Here is a 26,585-nt window from a genome sequence, read left to right on the forward strand (position 1 = left end):
AGACCCGGGCGCTCTTGCTGTGAACGCATTTCTCCAACCTTGGTCTCACTTCCTGGGTTATGCCTTTCCTCCTTTCGCCATGATTCAGAGGGTCCTTAAGAAAGTCAGATCGGATCAATGCCCCCTGATCCTAATAGCTCCCTTTTGGCCGTCCCAAGCTTGGTTCCCGACAGCCCTGGAACTAGCATGCGACATTCCCTTTCTGATCCCAGCCTCTCCAGGCCTGGTCTCAAACGCAGACGGGGAAGACCATCACCTTATTGTCGAGGGGAATTTGAACCTTCTTGCCTGGAAAGTGTCAGGCAATCTAACGAGCTGTCTGGACTTTCGTCGACAGCTCTCTCTCTTCTCGGAGAATCCTGGGCACCTGGAACACACCTTAGATATAACAACAATTGGAAGAAATGGTTTCATTGGTGCCTGGAAAGGAGTCTGGATCCCGTGGAGACTCCTGTCGTGAATATCGTTAATTTTCTGGTCGAACAATTTGACAGAGGCCTTTCCTATCGCTCTATTAATATCTTTAGATCCGCAATCTCTGCTGGTCACTCTCCTATCAACGGTAAATCGGTAGGTAAAAATCCTATCATTTGTAGGGTCCTTAAGAGTATTAGATTAAAAAGACCCCCTAGACCTAAATACAAGACCCTTTGGGATGTCAAGTGTATTTTAGACCTTTTTTGTTCTTGGCCAGATAACTCTTCCCTTAATAGGAAGTTTCTCTCCTTTAAACTCGCCACACTCTTATGTTTAATCTCCTGTAGGAGAGTATCTGACATTAGAAGCTTAGACATTTCAAATAGATGTTATGATATGTTTGGTGTCAAGTTTGAATTACTTAGAACTAAAACCATGTCAGATTTTATCTTTTATCCTTGTTTTGACAGTTTGCCTAAACTTTGTGTGGTTGCTTGTATGAAAGAATATGACGCTAGGATGTCTCTCCTACGCCCTAATGGAGCAAATCAACTTTTAATTTCTTTTGTGAAACCTTTTAATCCTGTTTCTTCCACCTCCATAGCTAGATGGGTTAAATCTACCATGAATCTCGCTGGTATAGACCTCTCTAAGTTTCAAGCACATTCTATTAGAGGAGCTATGGCCAGTAAATCCTTCTGGTCAGGTGGTAAGTTGGATGATATCCTGAAAGCTGCTGACTGGTCAAATGCTAATACCTTTGCTCGTCATTACTGCAAGCCTATCGAGCATATGTCTGAGGTTGTCCTTCGGGGCTACGAACATGCATAATGTAGCCTCCGGTCTTGTAATGAAATTGCGATTCTCCTATTAACATGACCAGAGAATCTGGATTTCATTAAAGACACGGAGGCTGACATTATCCCTCCCTCCTCCCTTTTACAACTTTTGAGATGTCTTTTATGAACTTTTACATCTTTTGATATATTGTTCATGATCTTATTGATTACTCCAATTGCTTCTAATCTAATATCATGCCTATGTGATGAGTTAGCTCTTTAGGCTCTTGTTCTTAATATTTTCTTTCTTTCAGGCAATTCCGTTTAACCGGCTGGCCTTTGACTTGCTGAAGTTTCTTCCATGATGTTTTCAAGCTACCTGGATCTCTCAGCCTATGAAGTTCTTTCCTGTTACCCGGATCTCTTGGTTTTGAAGTTCTTTCCTGCTGCGATTCTTTTAAAAGAGGCAGATCATCTCCTGGATACATCCTTTGTTCAGTGTTGTTAACTCTAGAACTTTATCCTTTATGATGTAGTGCGGCTGTGTGAGTTGCTATTGAAGGATAATGCATAATGTCAGCCTCCGTGTCTTTAATGAAATCCAGATTCTCTGGTCATGTTAATAGGAGAATCGCAATTCATAATCCTCATCAGCCAGGCTATCTTGAATCCAGTGGCCAAGTGAACAAGGGACTCACGTCTGAGCATACCCTGCTACACTTAGGGCGAACAAAGCGATACAAAAGGGGATGATGTCCATCAACTGTGTTTTTTGCAATTTTCACCCCGAGTGGGCTGGGTATGCTCAGACGTGAGTCCCAGGCTCTCCACACCACTGGAGTCAAGCTATCCAGGCTGAATGAAGGCTGATAGCCAGAAACCGGTCCTTGGATGCTTGATTCCGGTCTGGGAAAGACATGGCTTGGTAGTTCGGACTGGACTGTTCCCATGAGGCACAGGGTCAGAGCTGATTTGCATATAGCCAGTGTCTAACCCAGGGTGGTGTGGAGTGCAAAAAAACGATGGATTTAGGCCCAGATCCTTGTACTGGGGTGAATGTATGACATTGTTCTACATTCTGTCCATCAACTGTGTTTTTTGCTATAGAAGCTGCGGCACAATACTGAGATAGCGGGGTTGGGAGTCCCAGGCATGAGCTGGAACAGCTGTCTGCGGCAGTCCAGGGGGAGGGTCTCCCCACCCAACATTGGGGTCCTACAAATTGGAGGCAATGATTTAACATTCCGAGATAGTAGGGCACTTGGGCCAGAAATGACACCCACCTGGTGTAATTCAAGCAACCAATTGTGGGCATGGGTGTTATCATGGGCAGAGATAACCCCACGGTGAGTATGGCGAGGGGCCAGGTCAGGGGTTGCCGGGGAATGCTCACGCAGGAGAGTCAACAGTACCATGCACAGATTCTCTGAACAGTGGGGGTTTGGTTTATCAGGCATGACCGGTCACACAGGATGTTTGGTGGGGTGCAGTGTTATGGTGGTTTATGATGAGCTAGCTTGGTTAGTTGTATAGAAGGGTGTGCAGTGCTCTACCTTTATGTTTAGCAACCTTGCATCGCTTTACTTTAAGAAGCTACAGCATAGACTGTGGGGGTTATCCCCTCCCCTTACATTCTGGTCATACACCTGGGAGGCAATGATTTGACTTTCATGGGTAGGAAGGCACTGCTGATCTCCATGTGAAAGTTAAGCAACCAATTGGGGGAAGGTGAGTTATAGTAGTCTGAGACAGCCCCACGTTTAGAGTGGCAAGGGGCCGTAGAAGCCTCTCGTAGGAGAGTTAACAGTGCCCAGCGTAAATTTACTGAGCAAAGGGGATTTGGCTTCATCAGACATGGTTTGCTGCATGCAAAGTCCATAGGGTGTTTTGATGAAAATGGGTACAACTATCCAGAGTTGGAAGGGACATGTTCTTGCGTCATCTGGGGGAGGCCTTGGAATCAGCAAAGTGTAGGTAATGATGCCTATCTTGGTGGGGGGCCCTGGCTGTGACTGTGGCCATACCCAGTGCTGTGGCAGAGTTACAGGGCGATCAATAGGCTGTAAGGTGCAGAGGGGTACCTTCTGCAGGAGCAGAACAAGAGTGCAAAGGCCAAATATCCACAAGGAGGTTCTCACGTTGGACCTTGGAGGAGCAACGGCGCCGCGTTAGTCCTACGGGTGGTTGTGAACCTGAGCAACCAGGGGTTGCCTGGAAAGCTTCGCCCCCTTCTGGGGGTGTGAGCAATGGCATGGACTGGCGGTCCACCGGTGGTAGGGGTTATCCCCTCCCCCAAATCTGGCAAACACCGATTGGCTATGGACATGGCGTAATGTGGCTCATCAAGTGGGCAGGCGGCGAGGGGCTGCCTGCCCTGGGATCGCCCGTAAGATAACCCACCATGTTGGCATATTTGTTATGCAAATAAACCTGCAGCAATTTTCTCCACAAATAATGTGTCTTGTCTGTTTATTTCTCCAGGATATGGCTGTGGGGGAGATGGGGAGTATTGCTGATATTGGCACTGTGACGTTTTCAAAGCCCTTTCCAATGATCCCTCGTCTTTCTAGTGCATGATCTGGTTCAGATTCCAGCTGAGGAAAACTCCGGGAAAGCACCTAGAATGATGCCTCAATACCACTACAAAAGAGGCTGAAAATGAGAAGCTTACGATTAACATCCAACATTCACTCAGGCAGCAAACCTAGCCAGGCGGCTCCTTCACTGGCACTGCTTGGCTTGGAAGCCATCAAAGAGCAGCATCTGTTTCCGGCAGGGGAGCCGGAGCTCTCACTGTGCTGAGCTCCATTTCCGGCTGCTCATAATATTGAAAAGATTTCTTTCCAGAACTCTTGTTGTGAGTTTCTCCCGCTAATGAGCAGATCTCATTATCGGAGGCTGTGCCTGGCCCCAGCGGACCCTCCTGACCACTGCTGATGGGCTCAGAATATTTGCGTGGTTTGGGATGTTAATTCTTTTATTTTCTGCCGCCACCCCCTCTTTACTCGCACTCCCAGTAGTCAGTGCGGCAGGCTCTAATGAAGCCCCTCATTAGATCTTCCATTTCATGTCATTCTCTATTTCCAAGATAATTGCCAATTTATCCTCGGTGGTAGACAGCAACTGCTAGCAGAGCACGGAAATCAACCTCTTCATTCTGAGCTGCCTTCTAACAGCAGGCACAAATCACTCGGGTGGGGCGCTGTGTATGTGTGTGTGTGTGTCTGCTTGGTTTTGTGTTCTATGTTTTGTTCTAGTGGTGCTTCTGTGTGTGTTTGTTGTGTCTATTTGTGTGTGTGTGTGTGTGTGTGTGACTGTGTGTATAGGAGAGAGAGCAAGGCATTGTACATGCTTGTGTTGTGGTAAATGTGTCTCTGTTTCTGTGTGTGTGTGTGTGTGTGTGTGTGCAACTGCATGTTTGTGTGTGAGTGGAAAAGAGCAACTACCTATGTTTACATGTATGTGTGGGGAAACCTCTTGGTCTGTCTGTGCAGTGTGCACATGCGTCTGTGTTTACCTCTGTCTTTAATTGGTTGCAGTTTCATTTCTAACTGCATGGGCTATCCTTGAGTTTTGTTACGGTTGAGGAAGAAAGGAATGTGGCTGGCCACAGAGAATTAGGACTTTACCTTCATTCCTCCTGTTGTTCAGTTGGTTGAATTGCTCAGTGAACTCTGCCAGTGACTCCTCAATGGTCTCCGTCCTGGGCACAGACAGCGAAAAACGTCGCGTAAAATTTTTCATCTTGTTCATTTCTTATTTGCCGATCTTAAGAAATAAGTAGTGAAGGCCTGTGGAAAAAACACAAGAGACCAAGACAGTCAATATGGTTCTAGGCTGGTCATGGCTAATCTATCTCGGCTTATGGTTGGTAGGTGTATCAGAGGTAGAAAGATAGAAGACAGCGATGGACATTTTGCAAACTAGATGTGCATATCACCAATATTTTTACATTTTTGTGTCAGCTGTAAAACCATAGTCAGTGCTGATACCCTCAATTATAACTTAAGTCCTGACTTCCATTTTGGCAGATGGGATATATATTAAGAGATAGACAAATGGTGGCTGCAGGCCACTTTTCAGTGATGCTGGGATGTTCAACATGATAATCCAGGTGACTAGATGTGACAGAAATGAAGGGAACATATGCGGGCAGCACAATGGAAATGCTGACAATTCTTGTGAAATGATTCAACCGCAACATTTAGATTACAAGACTATAAAACATTTCAAATTTGGCCTTGCTTTGTTGTCTGAGTTCTGCCTTCAGCCTTGCAGATGTGAAACAAGATTTATTTCTTCCAACAGTTTCAAATGAAAACTAATTTTGAGTAACAAAAATCATTGGGCACAAATCCAAAAAGACAAACGCTTGAAACATTTCTGACAGTAGTCAATTTCACCATCAGGGATTTATGCAGTTTATTGCATTTGACTAAAACCTCCAAAATCTCTGGTGAAAATAAACAAAAAAAAAATGAATATTTTCACTTGAGAATTATTTTCTACTGGAGTCAGATCTTCCACAAATTTGAGTTTAGTCCACTTACGAGTGAAGATAAGGTGATGTAAGTTTTTAGGGCCATATGTATGAAGGCGATTTTGCGATCGCAAATCAGCAGTGGCCAATGTATGACAGAAAACACCCCAAGCAAAATAAGGAATCGCAAATTTTGCGATTCCCTACTTTTCAATTGCATTTAAGGAATCACAAATTGCGATTCCTTAAATGCAATGTAAGTAGCACAATAAAAGTGTGATTTGGCCGTAAGGAATCGTAAATTACCACCTACTTCAAGTTGGTGGTAATTTGCGATTTCTTAGAAAAGTTCATTTTTTTGCCTTTTTCAAAGTGTCATGTGACTCACACTTGCACATTTCAGGGGTGCAACAGGGTGTCCTTTTGACACCCTGGCACCCTTAAAATTGCATTCTCAATTTGTGATTCTCTAATTGCGAATCGCAAATTGAGAATGTCTTTCCATTCATTCCTTTGGGCCTCTAGGCCCATAGGAATGAATGGTAGGTATTCCTTAATTGAGAATTGCAATTTGAGATTCCCAATAAAGGAATATGTAGGATTCCAAAAATTCTTTGCAAATCCTACATACATAGCGTTTTGCGATTCTCAGATAGCGATTTTAATGGTAGTTGTGGAGAGCAGCCTTCAGGCTAAGTCTTGAAGGAATGTAAAGCAGCTTGTTTTACCAGTCTATAAGCTCTTGATTGATCAAATGTAATAGCACCACACCAAGTATATATATAAAATATATGTATTTATTCTAAAACACTCCCCTCTAGTCTCTTTATGAGGCTAGAGGTAAAAGTACAATACAAGAACTTAAATAGCACACAGTAAATTAGCACAGTATACGTTTTGCCCTAGGGGCCTCACAACCCATATACTAAGTAAGTGGTATAAGAATCACGTGAGGGATAGAAGTTAGGCCTAGGGCCTGTAGAACCGCTGGGGCAACCAGGAACCACTTTTCAACATCAATGACCAGGCCTTTATATATTTTTTTTTTAAATGTACATCTTATCAGACTTATTCTTTTATTTTAGCTCCCCGCGCTTAAATGTTGTTAGGGGTAGAGAGTACACTTTTTAAAGGCCGAATTTTAAAAAAATACCACCAGTGACTTTACTGTGCATTCCGAACTTTATAACACACTATTTTTTGGTTTTCTTTTCTTCTCCTTTTTTTCACTGCACTCGATTGCACTTACATTACATTTGTGTTTGGACACTTTCTTTTGAGGTTTGATGACCGCCGATGATGAGAACAGGGCAACTCTGGTGAGTACCAACCAGATACCCCGATGGTGGTGCGCCCGTGAGGGGTCATCCCGCCTTTTCACACTTTTTTAGGCACAGTAAAGTCACTGTTGTTTATTTTCGTTGACTGTCATAGTGGGATGGTGGTATTTTTTTTAAATTCGGCCTTTAAAAAGTGTACTCTCTACCCCTAACAACATTTAAGCGCGGGGAGATAAAATAAAAGAATAAGTCTGATAAGATGTACATGTTTTGAAAAAATTATAAAGGCCTAGAAGGACCTGGTCATTGATGTTGAAAAGACTTTTTGAGTGGAGGGCGACCAGGGTTCTATTTTCCCTCTGTGCTCCTTTGTGTATGTATGCAACCAGGAACCACCCAAGGTAGGGACGCAGGAGACCCACAGAGGATGCGTGCAGTGTCTGAAAACAGCTGTGAATCACCATTGACTTCTATGGCAAAAGTTAAAGTTACAAAGTTAAAGATTAGGGACACTTAAGGTATACATGACACTCCTTGTCTCATGTACATGATACAAGGAGTGTCACGTATACCTTACCGAGTGTGAAGGGATACGGAGGATGGCTAACAGGAGGGGTCATGTCTCGTTTTTTAACTAACCCTTGCAGCCGGTAGGAGACACCATGGCTCAGAAAGGTCTCGTTTAATGTTGTGTCCAGCATTGATGCAGTGGCAAGAGAATATACGCCCTGATGAAATTGCCTCAAATGGTAAATAGGCAATGAAACATGTTGGCTTGTGGGTTTGGGCTGTATGATTAGCAACCTATTCCTCTTCCTCTTTTAACGAGTTAGGCTGCACAAAGTTTAAAGAATAAAGTGATTAGTTACGTGCATTCCTAACTTTATAACACACTTTATTTTTGGTTTTCTTTTCTTCTCCTTTTTTTCACTGCACTCGATTGCACTTACATTACATTTGTGTTTGGACACTTTCTTTTGAGGTTTGATGACCGCCGATGATGAGAACAGGGCAACTCTGGTGAGTACCAACCAGATACCCCGATGGTGGTGCGCCCGTGAGGGGTCATCCCGCCTTTTCACACTTTTTTAGGCACAGTAAAGTCACTGTTGTTTATTTTTGTTGACTGTCATAGTGGGATGGTGGTATTTATTTAAAATTCGGCCTTTAAAAAGTGTACTCTCTACCCCTAACAACATTTAAGCGCGGGGAGATAAAATAAAAGAATAAGTCTGATAAGATGTAGATGTTTTGAAAAAAATATAAAGGCCTAGAAGGACCTGATCATTGATGTTGAAAAGACTTTTTGAGTGGAGGGCGACCAGGGTTCTAATTTCCCTCTGTGCTCCTTTGTGTATGTATGCAACCAGGAACCACCCAAGGTAGGGATGCAGGAGACTCACAGGGGATGCGTGCAGTGTCTAAACACAGCCGCGAATCACCATTTACTTCTATGGCCAAAGTTAAAGTAACAAAGTTAAAGATTAGGGACACTTAGGAGTGGACTACGGTGGAACCCCTTCAGTACTGGACACTTCGAGAGTCAAGACCCAAGGGAGCACTGAAGTACTTGTATTACCTCACCCAGGGAAGCCGGGTGCATAGGTGTGTTTTCGTGTCGGGTTTCTTTGCCGTTTCCAATGGAGAGCTGCAAAGAAGTGCTGCAGACGACCAGGATAAAAGGGTCCGGATGGATCCAAGGGTGGATCGGAGATCTGAAGAACCTGAATGCAGAGGGGACAGAGTCTGGGTCACTAGCCAGTGACCAGGATGGCGACAAGAAGATGCCAGCCGATGTCGGGTGCTTTACGGTGATGTAGGTGAAGCTTGACTCTTCAGCCACGAGGACCAGGAGGTGTCAATGACAACCAGGAGATGGATTCAAGCTGTCCCACATCGGATGTCGAGTGCTGCAGTGTCGGTATCCAGATTGGACCCAACAAACCTTGGCAACAGCAACCCATGTTATATGACAAGATTGGCTTCGGTGCAGACCAGCAAGGTCTGAGGGATTCACCCTTTGAAGGGGAGTCAGGGCATGTCTGGAGCAACCAGGAAAGCCCAAGAAACAAAGGATTGTCTTTCCTGGGGACCCACCAGTTGACAGACTAGGGATCGCAAAGGAGCCTCAAGCAGAAATGCTGAGAGCAGGCCCAAGGAACACTCATGAAGTGTAGGCCCACAATCTTCAATGCTCAGGAAATAGCCCAATGCACAACTTCCGAAAAGCTTGGGAAGTTGAGGCACTAGCAAATGTGCAGGATGTCCAGGAGTTCCGGTCCCATGTCTCTTGTGATACCTACGGGTCTCAGCTTCACTGGGGACTCGTATCAGCCTCGGAGATGTCTGGAAGTCCATGTCATGTGTCGCAGATTCTTCGGGATCCGGCTGGAGCCTCAAAAATGCAGACTGGCCCCAAGGGAGATTTCTTCCATCTTCCAGTCGATATGGAATGTCGAAAGTCCAAGATTTATGTTTCAGAGTTTCGTCCAGGGTAATCTAAAGTCCTAGGGACTGGGTTCCTATACTTATACTAAGTTTAGGGGTTGGACTAACTCTAGGGTCCCACCTATGGGGGGCCTGGGGAGGGGGTGGTTACACCCCTTCCCCTTTGTCCAGTTTCACACCAGAGCTGGGGCTGAGTGCCCCAGCAACCGGTTTGAACTGGGACATGCACGGGGACACCTTGTGTGCCCCAGGCACTGTCTGAAAAGCACTCACTGAATGCAACCCACCCTGCCCCAATACACAAAACCCTGTCTGGGGAGGTGCTGGCACCTCCCTGGACAGAAAACCTATTGTCCGGGCCTCCCCTGCTGGAGTTTGTCCAGCAGCAGGAGGTCAGACTTGTGTCTGTGACAGCAGCATCCATTTTGTGATGCTGAGGCTCTTTTAAACTATTACCGGGAAAGTAAGTTTGTCCATGTCTTCTCCCTCTAGAATGGTGGAATGCTACCCCCACCGCCAGAAGTGGTGGGGGGTAGAATTCCATAGTGTTTGACACCAAACACAACATGTTTTGATAAAGCCAAACCAAAGTTAGCATTAACCGTGGGGATTATAATGCACTTAAGAGTATATGGTATGGCCATATCACAGAACAGCTATAAGGAAAGGATTTTAAAAGCTGCAGAAGGGCTCAGCTCATGCTAGGGCACCCTCTCACACAAAACCAAGCACTCTGCCTTCAGGATTGTCAAGGCCTGCCATAGGAGTGACCTATAGGTTTATATGTGTCTGATATATAGGTAGATATAGATATACTATATCTAAGTAAGGGGTACATGTACCACCTTACCCAGGCTGCAGTAGCAGATCTGTGGTGCCATTTTGGAAGGCTTCCCAGGGGTGGCATAATACATGCTTCAGCCCCTGGTAGGCCTCTGGGGTACCTACGCCCTTCGTACCTAAGGTACCATATAATAGGGACTCACAAGGGTAACCCAATCTGAAGTGTACCTAATGTACATGCAATCAATTTAGAGAGGGAAACAGATAGGCTGGGGCCCTGGATAGTAGGATCCCAGCCAAACTAAGTCAAAAACCATCAAAACACCAGGCAAAAAGTGGGGGTAACCGTGCAGTCGGATTCCACCTTCCTACAATCAATAGCTCCTATATATTGTGGATATATGACACCATGCAATTGTAGAATGCTATACATGGGCACTCACTAACTGGAGACTTAAATGAGCAATAGGAGAACACATAAGACCTTTAACAAAAGGGGAGACTATGTAAGTTTTTGTTAAAAAAGGCCCACACAATACATTTTTGTTGTTCTCTTTTAATCAGGAAAATAAGCGAAACGTCTCTACTAGTAGTTCGGATGAGAAAAAAAGCAAATTGTTTGTTGGTAAAGTGCCCTTCAAACACAGAAGAGTTCGTTATTTCATAAAACTGAACATTTTTGAATTTTTCCCAATTGTCTGGCAGAACTATAATTTCATACCTCATAATCTAAACCATTCTCTGCCCCAGCACGTGACACTGACACATTGGATTGACCTACTATGTGTCCGATTTCATGAGAACAAGAAGCAATCTATTCTCCCTAGCGGCGGTGATAAGAAGATCATGAGTAACAGGGCAAGTTTCAGAAGTATCTTGGAACTTGACACAAAAAGCACAAGTTAGGGGTTATTACTGTTCTGAAATGACAATAAAAGGACCATATTCTATTTCGTGTATACAGTCAAAAGAATGCATTGCAACTTCCAAAGCAACGAGTGGCCCACTAAAGATAACTTGTAGAAAAGAAATGAGACACTGCATAAATGTTTAGAACCGTATATGTGAGAAAATATACAATTATAGTTGAGGTTGACACATTCTAATGGAACACTCATTAAACAAACCATATATATTATGAAAAAGAAATATTTTCCTTGTACTATCTGAAATGGCCACTGAATGGGGCTGTAGCGCAAGATAGCAATATGTGTAGACTTAGGGGCAGATTTATGAAGGCCTTGCGCCGCCGGTGCGTCACTTTTTCCCATGTTAAAAATGACGCACCGGCGGCGCAAGGCCTTCATAAATCTGCCCCTTAATGTCTAAAATTTCGGGCAAGCTTTACAAAGAGTTTTAGCATTTGCAGACCCTCTGATTTACAGAATCAGAGGATTTGTGAATACTAAAACCCTTTCTCAAATGTATAAAACTCATTTAACATCCCTTCCAAATACCAATTTCTTATTATATGTATTAATCTTCTGCAACAGAAATCCAGTCTGGGCGGTGAACTCCGCTCCGCTCGCGGAGTTTGCAGAGTTTTCTGCACTCCGTGTAATGCGGAGCTCGTGGAGTTCCCCAAAGAAATTTTTTGCCTCGCTCATGTTTTGTCAACGCCAAGTTGGTGAGCGAGGAAATTCCACCTCCCGCCGAGATTTTTCAACGCGGTCGGTCAGATTTCTCATTGCGGGTGGTCACTTGTACTTGTGCCCACTCGCATTGAGAAACCGTCTGTTCGCGTTGAGAAAGCTGCTGCTCGAGTTAAAATCTACTCGAGCGGCAGAAAGGAAGCAGCGCCCACTTGCGCTGTGCATGGTGCCGTTCGCGATGATTGCACAATGTGGACAAGCACATGGCACTGAAAATCACCACGAGCGGCATTTATCTGACGCACTCCGCTGCTCGAGGAGCTCCGAGTAGCGCGGCTGAGGTTTTTTATACATTTTGTGGAGCGGAACTCTGCGAACTACGCCCAGGCTAAATATTTATATTATACTGACTACACAAATGCCCTGATAACCCGTTGCAAATGGTAAGGAGCCCGTAAGGCACTCCTTCACATTTGTGAATGTTAAAAGAAACCTTTTTTAGTAGAGTGGTGTATGGGACCACTGTCTACTCATAAAGATGTTTGTAACACTTCTCATTTTTTATTTTAAATGCATCCAGTTTCCCTTGTGGGAAAATAAGCTGCATTTGCATTTATTAAACAGCAATCACAGGCATGATGGTTGTAAGAAGATGGGGTATTAGCTGACTGGGGAGAGGACAAACCTCGAGTGGTTACCACAACCCTTGTCAGGGGAACCCTTAAAGTCACTAAATTAATATGAGCTGAACCCCCCTGGTAGTTATGGTACACAGCAGACACGTTTATGTTAGAGGGAATGGGTAAAGTATTTCTGCGGTACAAAAACAGTAATAAAGTCAAAACACAACACACACAAAAATCGAAAACCAATTTAGAAACATCAGAATATATTTTAACAAACAAAATGACAAAAATCCAATGGGGGAAGCAAAGTTATGAATTTTAAAAATGTAAATGTGAAAATATCACCAAAAAGAGTAAAGTGGCAACAACAGTCATCTGGTTGCACTTGACCAGTGCCTAGGCACAACTGCGATGGAGAGCGGGTCAGACACAGAAATCAGGTTTGGCACAGTCAGATGTTTTGCCTAATGACTTATTTTCTGCCATGAATTACAAACATTCGCAAAGAAGCAAGACTGCAGGCTGTCGCTGAAGAGGGCTCCTTGTTGTTGGAAAGTCGCTGGCTGAGGTCTCGGTGCAGCTGTTGACTATTGGTGGTAAAGCTTCAAGCCATTGACATTTGAACTTTGAGCCCAAGGAAGATCTTTTGCCGGCCAGATAATTTTCACACCTTCACCAGGTGACAATTTCCACTTTCAAACTTAGTAAGTTTTTGACAGCTTGAATACTTCCAACTTGGTAAGACTGCAGGCTGTAGCCGAACAGGGCTCCATGGGACATAATACCTTCTCTGTGGGGTCACACTGAATTGAATTTGCTGCTGTGGAAAAGCTCCAAGCAGGAGATACCTACATCTTTTTGCCCAGCAGCAACACGCCTTCATCGGATCAACTTGCCAGATTAGTCCTGGTCCTTCGGAGGCCTTTGGGGTCAAATAGTTTTCAGGTCCCAGGTTTCAGAATTTGTTAGAAGGGGTACACTTTGACAATGGCCAAGCGTGCAGGACCCTGAGGACAGCACTTGGGGGTCAAGACTTACTCCAGGAAAAGCCAGCAGCAGGGTCCAGAGCAGGTCCAGTTGGAAATGGTCAGATGGGCCATTGCAGACAAGGCCCCTTGTACATTGATGTGACCCTGTAGCTTGAACAGGAGGGATGTCTTATGACCCTTGGAGTCCAATTCTTCTTCCTGGATGCCAGAGGGAGAGCAAGTCCAGTCTCTTCTCTGGTCACAGACAAGAGATCCATTCTTCTTCTGTTCTTTCACAACTCCTGAAAGTGTTCTGTGAAGGGTAGTGTGGGTGCCACATTCATACCTGGAACCAGCCTGTTGATGGGTGACTCCTGGTCCATCCCTAACTAATAGGGTAAGATTTCCCAGGGGCAACAATACCCAGTTTTGCAGCACTTCCTGAGTACCCAACTGCAAATAATCCCACAGTGTCCTCTCTGCCTAAATTCAAGATGGGGAAATGTTTCTCCTCCAGGGCAGAGCCTGTGTGCCCAGCAGAGAGCTGGCACCAGCGAATGGATACTCACTCTAAACCAGATCTGGGGGCAGCTCTTTTCCCACCAGGATTGAAGCCTGGCTGGGGGGGGGGGGGCGGGACAGAGATCCCTTCCCAGGTGTTGTTAGCTAACATTTCCTGTGACAGGGTAGTCCTCTTTGAAGTTAATTTAGTACCTGGCTTCAGCCAGATGGTCATCCTGTCAAAAGAACAGAACACCTTCCCACACCCAAGGCCTTTATCTCAGCTCTGGTAACAGATTCATAACTCATTGAGGGGGCTATTCAGCTGCCAGGTGACAGCTTGTGCTCATGAAAATGGGCCTCCAGAGGCTATAGATAGGAAAGAAGTAACTTTCAGAAAGTACTTTTTCTAAAACATTTATTACAAATCCAACTTCAATAGTGAATTGAGCTCATAATAAGTAGTTTAAGAACTCTAAAAAACTATAGCTGTTGTCTAGCCAGAGATAGCAATATTAAATGTAATATTGTATCCTAGTGTTTTCCTATGGAACAGCCACCCTGATACAGTCAAAATAGCTTTTAGGTCTTTTCACCATCGGGACATGTTGAACATTAAACGTTTACATGGCTCACTTTTTAATACCATGCCCCCTGCCTTATGGGGAGTAAGACATATTGAGGGGTGAGTTATTAACATATGAAAGGAAGGTTTAGGCCTGTCAAAGGTGGTTATGTTTCAAGTTAATTTGCAGTTTAAATCTGCACAGTTAGGCTACATGTGTCAGGCTTGCATTCATATGTCAATTGTCATTGTAGTGAATAGCATAATGGGTGCTGCACTCCACGTGTAAAATTTAACTTGCATTTCCTGGGTATACCTTTGTACCATATACTAGGGACTTAAGGCCAGATGTACAAACTTTTCATTTTGCAAGTCTCTAATTGCAATTTTTGGCGACTCACAATTAGAGACTCGCAAAATGAAATGTACTAAAGTGTCTCAGACACATTAGTGATTCCCAATGGGGTTGTAATTGACCTGCCTCATCAATATTAATGAGGCAGGTTGCAATTTGCGACCTATTGGAAATGGGAAATAACACAGGGATGGTGGTCTGCTGGGGACTGCAGACCGCCATGTCTGTGTCTCCTTTTAAATAAAGTAACTTTCTTTTTAAAATACAGCCCATTTTCCTTGAAGGAAAACAGGATGTGTTTCAAAAGAAATATGAAGTGTTTCTGTTTCATTTTTTAAGGGTAGGCCTGCACTTACAAAAAACAAAATTCTACCATTCACAAAGGGGACCCCTCCTGTTTGCGATTGGCTTACCACCTATTTGAAGTAGATGGTAAACTGTGATTGTTTTTTGCAACCGCGTTCCGATCGCAAAACAAATTGTACATCCCCCTGCGACTCACTATTAGGAATGGACTCCCTTGGTACGCCCCTTCCTAATATCGACTCGCAAACCCTATTTTGTGAGCTGGTGATAGGTTACCGACTCGCAAAATAGGGTTAGTACATTACAAAAGACATTTTAGCGGTCGCAAGCCGCCCTAATCTCTGTTTGCGACAACTAAAAATTGTCATACATCTGGCCCTTACAAGTAAGTTAAATATGCCAGTTAAGGGTATGCCAATTTTATCATGATGAAAGGGGGTGCACAGGCACCCTAGCTCTGGTTAGCAGGGGTACAATGCACAGAGTTCTACAGCCAGCAAAAACGATCAAGGGAAAAATCTTAGCATACACCACACAAAGATAGTAATTTCCAACAGTGATCTGCTGACCCCAAATGCGTTGCAGCGCGCGCAATTAAATTGTTTTATTTCTTGATTTCTTTACTTAACTTCGATCTGCAGTATGCAGGAGTTTGCAACCCCGCCCCGCCCCGCCTCACCGCCCCGCAGCACTCCCTCCAGGAACCGCTTACTGCCCAGCAGGCCAGCAACCTTGTGATGGAAATGAAGCTTAGTGCATCTGAATTTTCGGCCTACCCACTGGCGTAACGAAAAGTGAGGGGGCCTCCCTGCACGGTACTTAGAGGGGCCCCCTCCGGGCTCAATTAGGAGCTCTCTGGCCGAGGGGGTCCCTTGGAGCTAGAGGCCCCCCCGCACTGCGGGGGCTGCGTGTGCCTGTTTACGCCCCTGGGCCTACCTCATTAATATGCATGCAGTAGGTCAGATTCCAACCTACTACAATTCAGATTTTTTATAACCAACTGACTAGTCCATAGGTCAGTTCTTAAAAACCTTTACTAATTGCAAAAATACTGGTTGGAAATTATGGCAAGTATTTTGCAACCATATATTAATAAACATGGCACCTAGTGATGGAGTTAGGCAGACTATTTGACCACAGAGCTAGGCTACAATGACTCATACAAGATCACCAGGAAAATTGGTTATGTATCTATCTATTTCTTTCTTCACTGCTGCTAAACACAATCTAATTTCCGCTAAATCCTCTTCATGCCTCTACCCGGCAATACTCTCCCCCTCCTCCAGCGCCCAGGACAACACCCTCCTTACCAGCTATGATAACACACCTTCACAAGTTGGATTCACCAATACGAGCAGAGGGTCAAACTTTGGCGGTTTGCATCGAACATGACGTGACACAATATCACCACTTCTCACTTCTTTGCAATGACTTCCAGTTAAGAAGCACTCCCGTCAATGTTCCAGGCATGACTGCAGACCCGTGCCGGAGATGGGGGACACTGGCAGTGGATGTAGCTGCCAGTACAACTAATCCAGCTGAGCTGCTTTTGGAAATCTATACCACTGGGTCTGATCGCTGAAGCTTCTCAGTATTACTAGTCCTGACAAAGTCGTAGGGATACTTCCCAATACGACGAAGCACGTGTTGGTTCAAGGAAGGCTTACCGGAGCAAATAACATGTTAAATAGAAGACCGGACGAGAACTCACTCATGATTATTGCACTACTTGTACAGAATGTGTTGATTAACTTGATTTTGCTTGCGCTTCATGAAGTTGGACACGTCAACGCCTTATTCATTGTTCATGGGACTTTTTTTTAACAAAGGCTATGCTTTCATTAATGAGCCTTCTCCTTGTCCTACACTGGGACCTGCATCTTAAATATCAAGAAAAAACACTGCATTTCTGCTGACAAGAGTGAGCTTGTGTTAATAAAATAAATATAATTAAATAGGCCGCAGGACGTTTCGATCACAGGGCCTGTGCTCTACGCTTTTCCATAACAGCCCTAATTTACAAAGCTTTCTCTGTGAACATTTAAATATACTTATGTGTAACTGGTGTATTTTCGTGAATTGCCAGGCATGATTCACAAAGCATATTTTGTGAATAGTCCAAGCGTTTCAATTCAGACTTGGGTGTGTCTTACTTGTGAATTTGCAAGAGTAACACAGGCTTGCACATATAAAAACGCTTTAAGAATCAGTGGCCCTGATTACTACGTCATCCTTTTGGAAATGATTTCCCATTGAGCAATCCAGAAACTCCAGTTGCATTTTGGTGTGCATGCATCAACAATAGTACACATAATTTTCTATAAAACAAATCTGTATTGTTCATGATGTTGTCAATTTCCATCTTTTTAGTTTTCCTCCTTTCGACTCAATTAAATGTGTGTAAAAAATTGGGTTGTTGGTTGCTTTGAGTATGAGCCCTGGTCAAGCAACAGTCACAATCCTAGTCAGGGTAAAAGGCAGGCAAACCCTAAATTAACCTGTATTCACCCTGTGATAGCTTGGCGGCACAGAGCAGTCAGCCTAAACTTAGAGGCAATGTGTTAAGTATTTGTGTAAAACTTAAAACACCACCCAAAAAGGTCCCACACTAGGTTTGGAAAAATAGTCGATTTTTAATATATACATGACCAAAACAACAAAAATATAATCCGGGATAACTGGAGATCTTTAATTTTAACATTTTAAGGTAAAATAGCACCACAAAGCACAGTGCCAACAAGGGATATCTGGTCGCGCTGGACTGAGACAAAGTCACAAGTTTAGGCCAACAGCGATGGAGCGCGTGCCAGCTACAGGGACCAGGTTATTACCGCTGAACTATGTACCTTAAATTCTGGTTGCAGAGCATTGTGTGGATCCGAGGTGAAGAAGCATGCACAGTCAAAGCGATGCATTGGTTCCAAGATGCAGCAAGTCTGTGGTGTGAGGCCCTGTTTCGTCAATGATCCTGCCGAAGGGGCTTGCAATTAGAAGTCCGGGTATCAAGGATGCGTCGGTTATGAATATCTTTGAGGCTGTGATGCAGAGGCAGGCGTCGCACTGTACTTAAACCTCCTGAGGCGGAAGCCGGGAGCACGAATAGCTTTTTTAACATTTGAGTGTCACTTTAGCTCTTTAAATTGTATTTTAAACTGTACCTGCGCTCTGTTGGGCACCGGTCACGCTCCTAACACACCCGGGCAGCGGATTTAGCGCTGCCACGGGAGAAAGCTGAAGTCTCCATTGCCGCCATCTCGCCAGTAAACTGGCCATGCCCCTTTTTCGAAACGACACGCCCCCACCTTCAGTATAAAAGGACGCTGACTGCAAGCGTCGCCCTACTGTACTTAAACCTCCTGAGGCGGAAGCCGGGAGCACGAATAGCTTTTTTAACATTTGAGTGTCACTTTAGCTCTTTAAATTTTATTTTAAACTGTACCTGTGCTCTGTTGGGCACCGGTCACGCTCCTAATACACCCAGGCAGCGGATTTAGCGCTGCCACGAGAGAAAGCTGAAATCTCCATTGCCGCCATCTCGCCAGTAAACTGGCCACGCCCCTTTTTCGAAACGACACGCCCCCCACCTTCAGTATAAAAGGACGCTGACTGCAAGCGTCGCCCTACTGTACTTAAACCTCCTGAGGCGGAAGCCGGGAGCAGGAATAGCTTTTTTAACATTTGAGTGTCACTTTAGCTCTTTAAATTGTATTTTAAACTGTACCTGCGCTCTGTTGGGCAACGGTCACGCTCCTAATACACCCGGGCACCGGATTTAGCGCTGCCACGGGAGAAAGCTGAAATCTCCATTGCCGCCATCTCGCCAGTAAACTGGCCACGCCCCTTTTTTGAAACGACACGCCCCCACCGTCTTCATTTCTGCATAAATTATGTGTATATTTCGGAAGCGCAGCGGACGAGCGCAGCGGGCGTGCCGAATGCGCGCCAAAGGCGCGCCAAAGGTAAGCCTGCCTCGCCCGTCCGCGGCCGGCTGAGCCAAGGGGCGCCCCACTATGCCCAGACTGTTCAATACTCCTCTGCGCAACTCCGCAGCCTCCAAGGCCTATGGCCTTTAGATGGCCCTGCGATTTCACTCATCAGTAGACTGGGATTGACAGCTCCTCGCCCCCTCCCTTCTCTCCCCCCTCACCATCCCTTCCCCTTCCCCCCCTGACCCATCTCCTGACCTCCCGCTCCTTCTGTGCCTACTACCCTATCCGTTTATTTCCTTAACACCAGATCAGCAGTCAAGCACTGTCTTGAACTTTTCGTCTTACTTGACTCGCACAAACCGGATCTCTTATTTCTTACAGAGACCTGGTTTTGTGACAACTCCCTTCCTTCTTTGTTAGCTGCCCTCTGTTAGAAAGGCGATCCCGGGGGAGGCAGAAGATGTCTGACTGACCCCCCCTAGGTCCACCTCTCCGTCGAGAAGTAGCCGAGCGTTATCAAGAGGCCTCCTGAGTGAGGGTCCTCTCCTAGGATCGTACAGTAGAGTAACCACAACACTACAAACGGACACCACACAAGAGGATAAGTTCTTAGGCTTTATCAAGAATAAGGGTTGCTGGTTCCCAGCGATATGTACAGGCAGATCGATGGATCTGTAAAGTCTCGTAAAGAAGGGACGGGGTAGCGGGACAGTCTCAGTACGGGTGTAGGAAGGGATACCCTGCGCACAGCTCTCAATCCTCGAGCCGGGGGTTCAGAGAGGTCGAGCCGCGGCAGCGCCAGCAGGGCTCGACAGGTGGTCTTTAACGGAGAGGGGCCCGCGGCAGCGCCAGCAGGCCTCGGTGTGGTTTTCGGCTCTCCAGATGGTTCAGCGAAGGTGGGCCGCGGCAGCGCCAGCAGGCTCTCAAGATGGTTCAGCGAAGATGGGCCGCGCCAGCGCCAGCAGGCTCCCCAGATGGTTCAGCGAAGGTGGGCCGCGGCAGCGCCAGCAGGCTCTCAAGATGGTTCAACGAAGGTGGGCCGCGGCAGCGCCAGCAGGCTCTCAGGGTAGCTTCAGGTTACAGGAAAATGAGTTCTTCTGGTATCGGCCGCGACAGCGTCAGCAGGGCTCTCCAGTCCAGGATACAACTAGCGTCCTACTCCGGGGCTGGCCCAGATATAGGACTGGAGTCCTTTGATGTCCGGACCCTCGCGCCTGGGGGCCAGAGGGGCCGGGATGATGGTGTCCAGACACCCAGCAGGGGGGTGGAGCCAGCGCCCAGGGAGGCCGGAGGGCGATCGATACCAGGCGTCCGGGGACGGCTGGAGGCCCATCAAAACTCCCCTCCTTTTGGATCTGTTGAGTGGCCACTCGACCACCTGGGTGGATCTTGGTGCCTCGATGTTGGGGCTTCGCGGGGGCCGGGGCCGAGGCCACGTGTTCGTGACGTGGTGGGCCCAAGATGGAGTCAGGCCGGTAGTGGTGGTCCGGGATGATAACCGGACCGGCAGTGTGGGGGCGTGCAGGGTCGGGCAAAAGGGGCCGCCCGAGGCTCGGCGGAGGGCCGATGTCGTTCTGGGCCCGCCATGCGGGAGGGGTAGGGCCACACCATGAGGCCGGGTCCAACACGCGTCCACCCAAGCTGAAGGCAGGGGAGAGTCACCCATCTTCTTGGGGGTTCTTCTCGCCGAGGCGGAAGAATCGGGACAGGCCGTCAGCATTGGCGTGGTCGTTGCCGGGGCGGTGCTCCACAGTGAAGTCCATCCCTTGGAGGGAGATGAACCATCGCAACAGTTTCGGGTTTTCTCCCCGCATCTGCATCAACCACCGCAGGGGCCGGTGGTCGGTCTGGACCCGGAAGTGGGTGCCGAAGAGGTAGGGCCGGAGCTTCTTTAGGGCCCATACGACGGCGAAGGCTTCCCTCTCGATGGTGCTCCATCGCTGTTCCCTAGCCAGCAGGCGCCGACTGATGAAGGCAACGGGAAGGTCGGCTCCCTCAGGGTTTACTTGGGAGAGGACCGCCCCAATGCCGTGCTCCGAGGCGTCGGTTTGGACCACAAACTCTCGGCTGTAGTCGGGCGCTTGGAGCACAGGGGCGGTGCACATGGCGGTCTTCAGTGTGTCGAAGGCGACCTGGCACTCGGGGGTCCAGCGCACCTTTGTGGGTAGTCTCTTGGAGGTTAGTTCTGTGAGGGGCCCCACAATGCTCCCATAGTCTTTTATGAAGCGCCGATAATATCCTGTGAGCCCCAGGAAGGCTCGGACTGCTGTTTGGGTGACCGGGGGCTCCCAGGCCCGGATGGCGTCAATCTTTGGCTGGAGGGGAGCCACCTGGCCGCTCCCTACTTGGTGTCCCAGATAGGTCACGGACCCTTGGCCTATCTGGCACTTGCTGGCCTTTATTGTCAGTCCGGCCCGTCGGAGGGCCGTCAGGACCTCCCAGAGGTGGGTCAGGTGCCCATCCCAGTGGAGGCTGTACACTGCAATGTCGTCTAGATAGGCGGCACAGAACTCTTCTAGCCCGGCCAACACCCTATTCACGAGTCTCTGGAAGGTGGCCGGGGCGTTTTTCATGCCGAAGGGCATCACCTTGAAATGGTAGTGGCCATCAGGGGTCGAGAAGGCCGATCGCTCTTACGCTCCAGGGGTGAGGCCGATCTGCCAATATCCGGCCGTGAGGTCGAAGGTGCTGAGATACTTTGCGGCCCCCAGGCGATCGATCAGTTCATCTGCCCGGGGGATGGGATGGGCGTCGGTCCTGGTGACTGCATTCAGCCCCCGGTAGTCAACACAGAACCGGAGCTCCGGGGGCGTGCCGAGGGCGGCGGCTTTAGGGACCAGGACAACGGGACTGGCCCAGGGACTGTCGGAGGGTTCGACTACCCCCAGAGCTAGCATCTTGGCCACTTCGGATTGAATGCAGGCCCGAACTCGGTCGGGCACTCGGAAAGCTCGGTGTCTGACAGGCGGGCTGTCTCCGGTGTCTACCTCGTGGACACACCACCGGGTGACCCCAGGAGTGAGGGAAAATAGAACTACAAATTGCCCCAGCAGCTTCCGGCAGTCTTGGTGCTGTTCTGGGGTCAGGGTAGAGGAGAGCGTGACCCCTTCGACTGAGCCGTCTTTCTCGGTGGTGCTCAGGAGATCTGGTAGAGGTTCGGAGTCGTCTTCAGCCCCGTCATCGGTCGCTAGCAGCAGACTTAGTTCAGTGCGGGCAAAGTGCGGCTTGAGCCGGTTAGCGTGTAGATCCCGGAGGGGGTTCCTGGGGGACTCCATGTCCACCAGATAGGTGACGGGGCTCTTGCGCTCCACCACTTTGAAGGGCCCCGTCCATTTGTCCTGGAGGGCACAAGGTTCAACCGGGGACATGACCCAGACCTGCTGGCCCGGCTCGAATTCGATGGACGAGGCGTTCTGGTCATACCAGCGTTTCATCTCCTCCTGACTGGCCTCCAGGTTGGCCTCGGCAAGTTCCCGGAACTTCCGAGTCTGGTTGCGGAGGGTCAGGAGGTACTGGTAGACATCTGGTGGAGCACCTCGGACAGCCGTCTCCCAGCCTTCTTTGACCAGGCTGAGGGGGCCTGGGACCGGGTGCCCATACAATAGTTCGAAGGGGCTGAACCCCAGGGACTTCTGGGGTACCTCGCGATATGCAAACAGGAGGCAGGGCAGCAGGACATCCCATTTGCGTCGTAGCGGCTCCTCTAGGCCCTTGATCATTCCCTTCAGTGTTCGGTTAAACCGTTCTACAAGTCCATTTCCTTGGGAGTGATACGGGGTGGTGAACTTATATGTGACCCCGCACTGTTGCCACAGGGACCGCATATATTTGGATATAAAGTTTGTGCCCCGATCACTCACGACTTCTCGGGGGAAGCCGACTCTGGAAAAGATCCCCATTAGGGCTCGGCCTACTACTGGGGCCGTGATGGTTCGGAGGGGGATGGCTTCAGGATAGCGGGTGGCATGGTCCACCAGAACGAGGATGAAGCGGTGCCCCTGAGAGGTGCGGGGGTCCAAGGGTCCCACTATGTCGATCCCCACTCGCTCGAAGGGGGTGGTGACCACGGGAAAAGGCTGGAGTGGAGCTTTGACTTTTCCCCCGCTCTTCCCGCTGGCTTGACAAGTCGGACAGGATCGGCAGTGATTACTCACATCGTTGCGCATTTTCGGCCAGTAGAAATGGGTCACCAGGCGGCTGTAAGTTTTGTCCTGCCCCAGGTGCCCGGCAAGGGGCACGTCATGTGCCAAGTTCAAGAGGAAGTCTCTGAACCGGAGGGGAACGACCAGCACCCGGCTGGCCCCTAGTTCGGCAATCTTCTGCTCGCTGTAGAGAAGGTCGTGGTCCCAATAGACCCAGTGGGACCCCGAGGGGTCTCCAGCAGCTTGAGTGGCGGCTTGTTGTCGGATTCCCTCGAGGGAGGGACAGGTTTTCTGTTCCTGCCGGAATTGTTCGCGGGTGGGGCCACCTTCTTGGCGCCATTGAGCTAGTTCTGGAAGGTGGCCGAGCTCGGTGAGGTCTTCATGGCTGGGCCCCTGGGGGCCGGGTTCAGGGTTGGCGTCCTCGGGGACGGCGGGCGGTGGAGGTGCGGGCCACTCCGGTTCTTCCGGCAGGACATCTTCGATCGGGGCGGAGGCCCGGGCGGTCATGGATCGAGTGGTCACACAGACCCACTCGGGAAGGCCTAGCATCCCCAGATGCTCTCTCCGCTCGACGTGGGCCCAGGCGGAACTTTCCAGGTCGTTCCCGAGGAGGCAGTCCACGGGGGCATTGTACCGGACGGTCACCTCCAGCATACCCGACACCCCTCCCCATTCGAAGGGGATACGGGCCATCTGGCACAAACTCTCGGAGTTGTCCGCCGACCGTACCGGGCACAGGACATTGGGTAGAATCTGTTCTGGGGTCACCAAGTAGCAGCGGACCGCCGTCACGCTGGCTCCAGTGTCACGGAGGGCTTTGGCCCGGCGTCCATTGATGGTGACCCATTGGCGGTATTTCTGTGTGTTGCCTGGGATCGTGTCTCGGGGGATCATGTCTCGATCGCCCAGGCATGCCAAGATCATAGCGGCGGGCTCCCATTCGGCTTGCTCGGGGTCGTTGTCTTCTTCCTCGCCTCCTTCTGTACCCAGGGCGGCGGCCGCGATCTGGCGGTGCGGAGGACCGGTGGTGCCGGGTCGCTGGTTCATCGGGCAGAGGGGGTCATTCGCCTAATGACCCTGTCGCTGGCATCTGTGGCACGTAACATTCAGGCGGGGCCCCGGTCTTGCTGGAGGAACCCCCCTTCGGCCCAGGGATGGCAAAGTGGAGGTAGGGGAGAACCCCGTGGGGGCGTCTTGGCCCCTGTTCTGGCCTCCTCCGCCACCTCGTGGTCGGTGGTTCCCCGGGGATCCCGGCCGTAGTCTCCCATCGGGCTCCGGGGGACTCGGGTGCTCACCCATCTATCAGCCTCGACAGCGAGTTTTCGTGGCTCTGTCAATTTGCTGTCGAGGAGATGCTGCCGGAGTTCGATGAAGCAGTTGTTGGAAAGATGTTCCCATATAATGAGGTCGACCAACTGCTGGTAGGTGGTGACCTGGCTGCCTTTGATCCACCCCTCGAAGGCTCTGCTGTAAAAGTTCACGTACTCCACCCAAGTGGTACCGGGGATTTTTCTACAGTCTCGGAATCGCTGCCGGTACATTTCGGGGTGAGTCCGTAGCGGGTGAGGAGAGCGGTTTTCATGTGTTCGTACGAGGTCATCTCGGCATCGGGAAGCTCTAGCAGGGCGTCTCTCCCCTCGTTGACGAACTTCCCCCACAGGCCGGCGCCCCAGTCCTTGAGGGGTACTCGATGGGCGGTCATGGCTACTTCGTAGGCTTTGAACCACTGTTGGATGTTGTCATTCTTATGGTACTCTTTGACGACATCCTTGGGTATGTGCACCTTTGTGTCCATAGGCGGGGGCGAGGTCTTGCCCCTGGATGCGTTGGCATCGTTCGTTTTGGCCTTGATTTCTAGTTCCTTTAAGACACGCTCATGCTCGAGCATGAGTCTCTTTTCCTCGAGGTCTCTTTGTCTTCGTTTCTCCTCCAGGTCTCCTTCTAGCCGTAGTTGCTCGAGGGCTATCTTTTTCGTCGTCAGCTGTAGTTCTCCATCTAGCCGGAGTCGGGCGAGCTCCAATTCGTGGAGCCGGTTCCTCTCTCGTTCTCGGGCGTCTTCGTGGGGGAGGCCCGTGCCTAGATTTGCGGGTCTCTCCCCCGCTGGGGTTGTGTCGGCCTCCGGGCTTCCGTTCGGGCCCGGGTTATCTTCATTCTGGGGTGGCGTGTCACCGGCGTCCACCCATGCTTGTAGGGCCGATTTAAAGTCTTCCTTGGTGCTTAGGCCAGTGGTAGCGATGCCCAGGTCTTTGCAGAATTGTTTTAATTCCTTGTGACTGTAATCTTCCATTTTCTCTTTCTGGAATTCCGTAGTCGGTCTCGTTTCTTGCGTAGTCATGGTCGTAGTGTATTTTTCTCGGTAGTGGGTGAATCACTCTCTGCACGATCTGCGTCGGCTCGGATCCCGCCGCTTGCCACCAATGTTAGAAAGGCGATCCCGGGGGAGGCAGAAGATGTCTGACTGACCCCCCCTAGGTCCACCTCTCCGTCGAGAAGTAGCCGAGCGTTATCGAGAGGCCTCCTGGGTGAGGGTCCTCTCCTAGGATCGTACAGTAGAGTAACCACAACACTACAAACGGACACCACACAAGAGGATAAGTTCTTAGGCTTTATCAAGAATAAGGGTTGCTGGTTCCCAGCGATATGTACAGGCAGATCGATGGATCTGTAAAGTCTCGTAAAGAAGGGACAGGGTAGCGGGACAGTCTCAGTACGGGTGTAGGAAGGGATACCCTGCGCACAGCTCTCAATCCTCGAGCCGGGCGTTCCGAGAGGTCGAGCCGCGGCAGCGCCAGCAGGGCTCGACAGGTGGTCTTTAACGGAGAGGGGGCCGCGGCAGCGCCAGCAGGCCTCTGTGTGGGTTTTTGCGAAGATGGGCCGCGGCAGCGCCAGCAGGCTCTCAAGATGGTTCAGCGAAGACGGGCCGCGGCAGCGCCAGCAGGCTCTCCAGATGGTTCAGCGAAGGGGGGCCGCGGCAGCGCCAGCAGGCTCTCAAGATGGTTCAACGAAGGTGGGCCACGGCAGCGCCAGCAGGCTCTCAGGGTAGCTTCAGGTTACAGGAAAATTAGTTCTTCTGGTATCGGCCGCGACAGCGTCAGCAGGGCTCTCCAGTCCAGGATACAACTAGCGTCCTACTCCGGGGCTGGCCCAGATATAGGACTGGAGTCCTTTGATGTCCGGACCCTCGCGCCTGGGGGCCAGAGGGGCCGGGATGATGGTGTCCAGACACCCAGCAGGGGGGTGGAGCCAGCGCCCAGGGAGGCCGGAGGGCGATCGATACCAGGCGTCCGGGGACGGCTGGAGGCCCATCGAAACTCCCCTCCTTTTGGATCTGTTGAGTGGCCACTCGACCACCTGGGTGGATCTTGGTGCCTCGATGTTGGGGCTTCGCGGGGGCCGGGGCCGGGGCCACGTGTT

General features: G+C 49.2%; 1 protein-coding gene across 2 annotated transcripts in view; it reads right to left on the minus strand.

The window, feature by feature from the left end:
* CDK18 (cyclin dependent kinase 18) overlaps positions 1–26,585 on the minus strand; it is a 613,826-nt gene that overhangs the window by 327,631 nt on the left and 259,610 nt on the right. For both annotated transcript variants that reach the window (XM_078644609.1, XM_078644608.1), the window contains one exon: positions 4,826–4,987. In XM_078644609.1, coding sequence (XP_078500735.1) covers positions 4,826–4,949 — 124 coding nt within the window. In that variant the 5' untranslated portion in view covers positions 4,950–4,987. The remainder of the gene's footprint in view (positions 1–4,825; positions 4,988–26,585) is intronic.

Source organism: Lissotriton helveticus, chromosome 5_1 (assembly GCF_964261635.1).
Source record: "Lissotriton helveticus chromosome 5_1, aLisHel1.1, whole genome shotgun sequence".
Taxonomy (NCBI): Eukaryota; Metazoa; Chordata; class Amphibia; order Caudata; family Salamandridae; genus Lissotriton; species Lissotriton helveticus.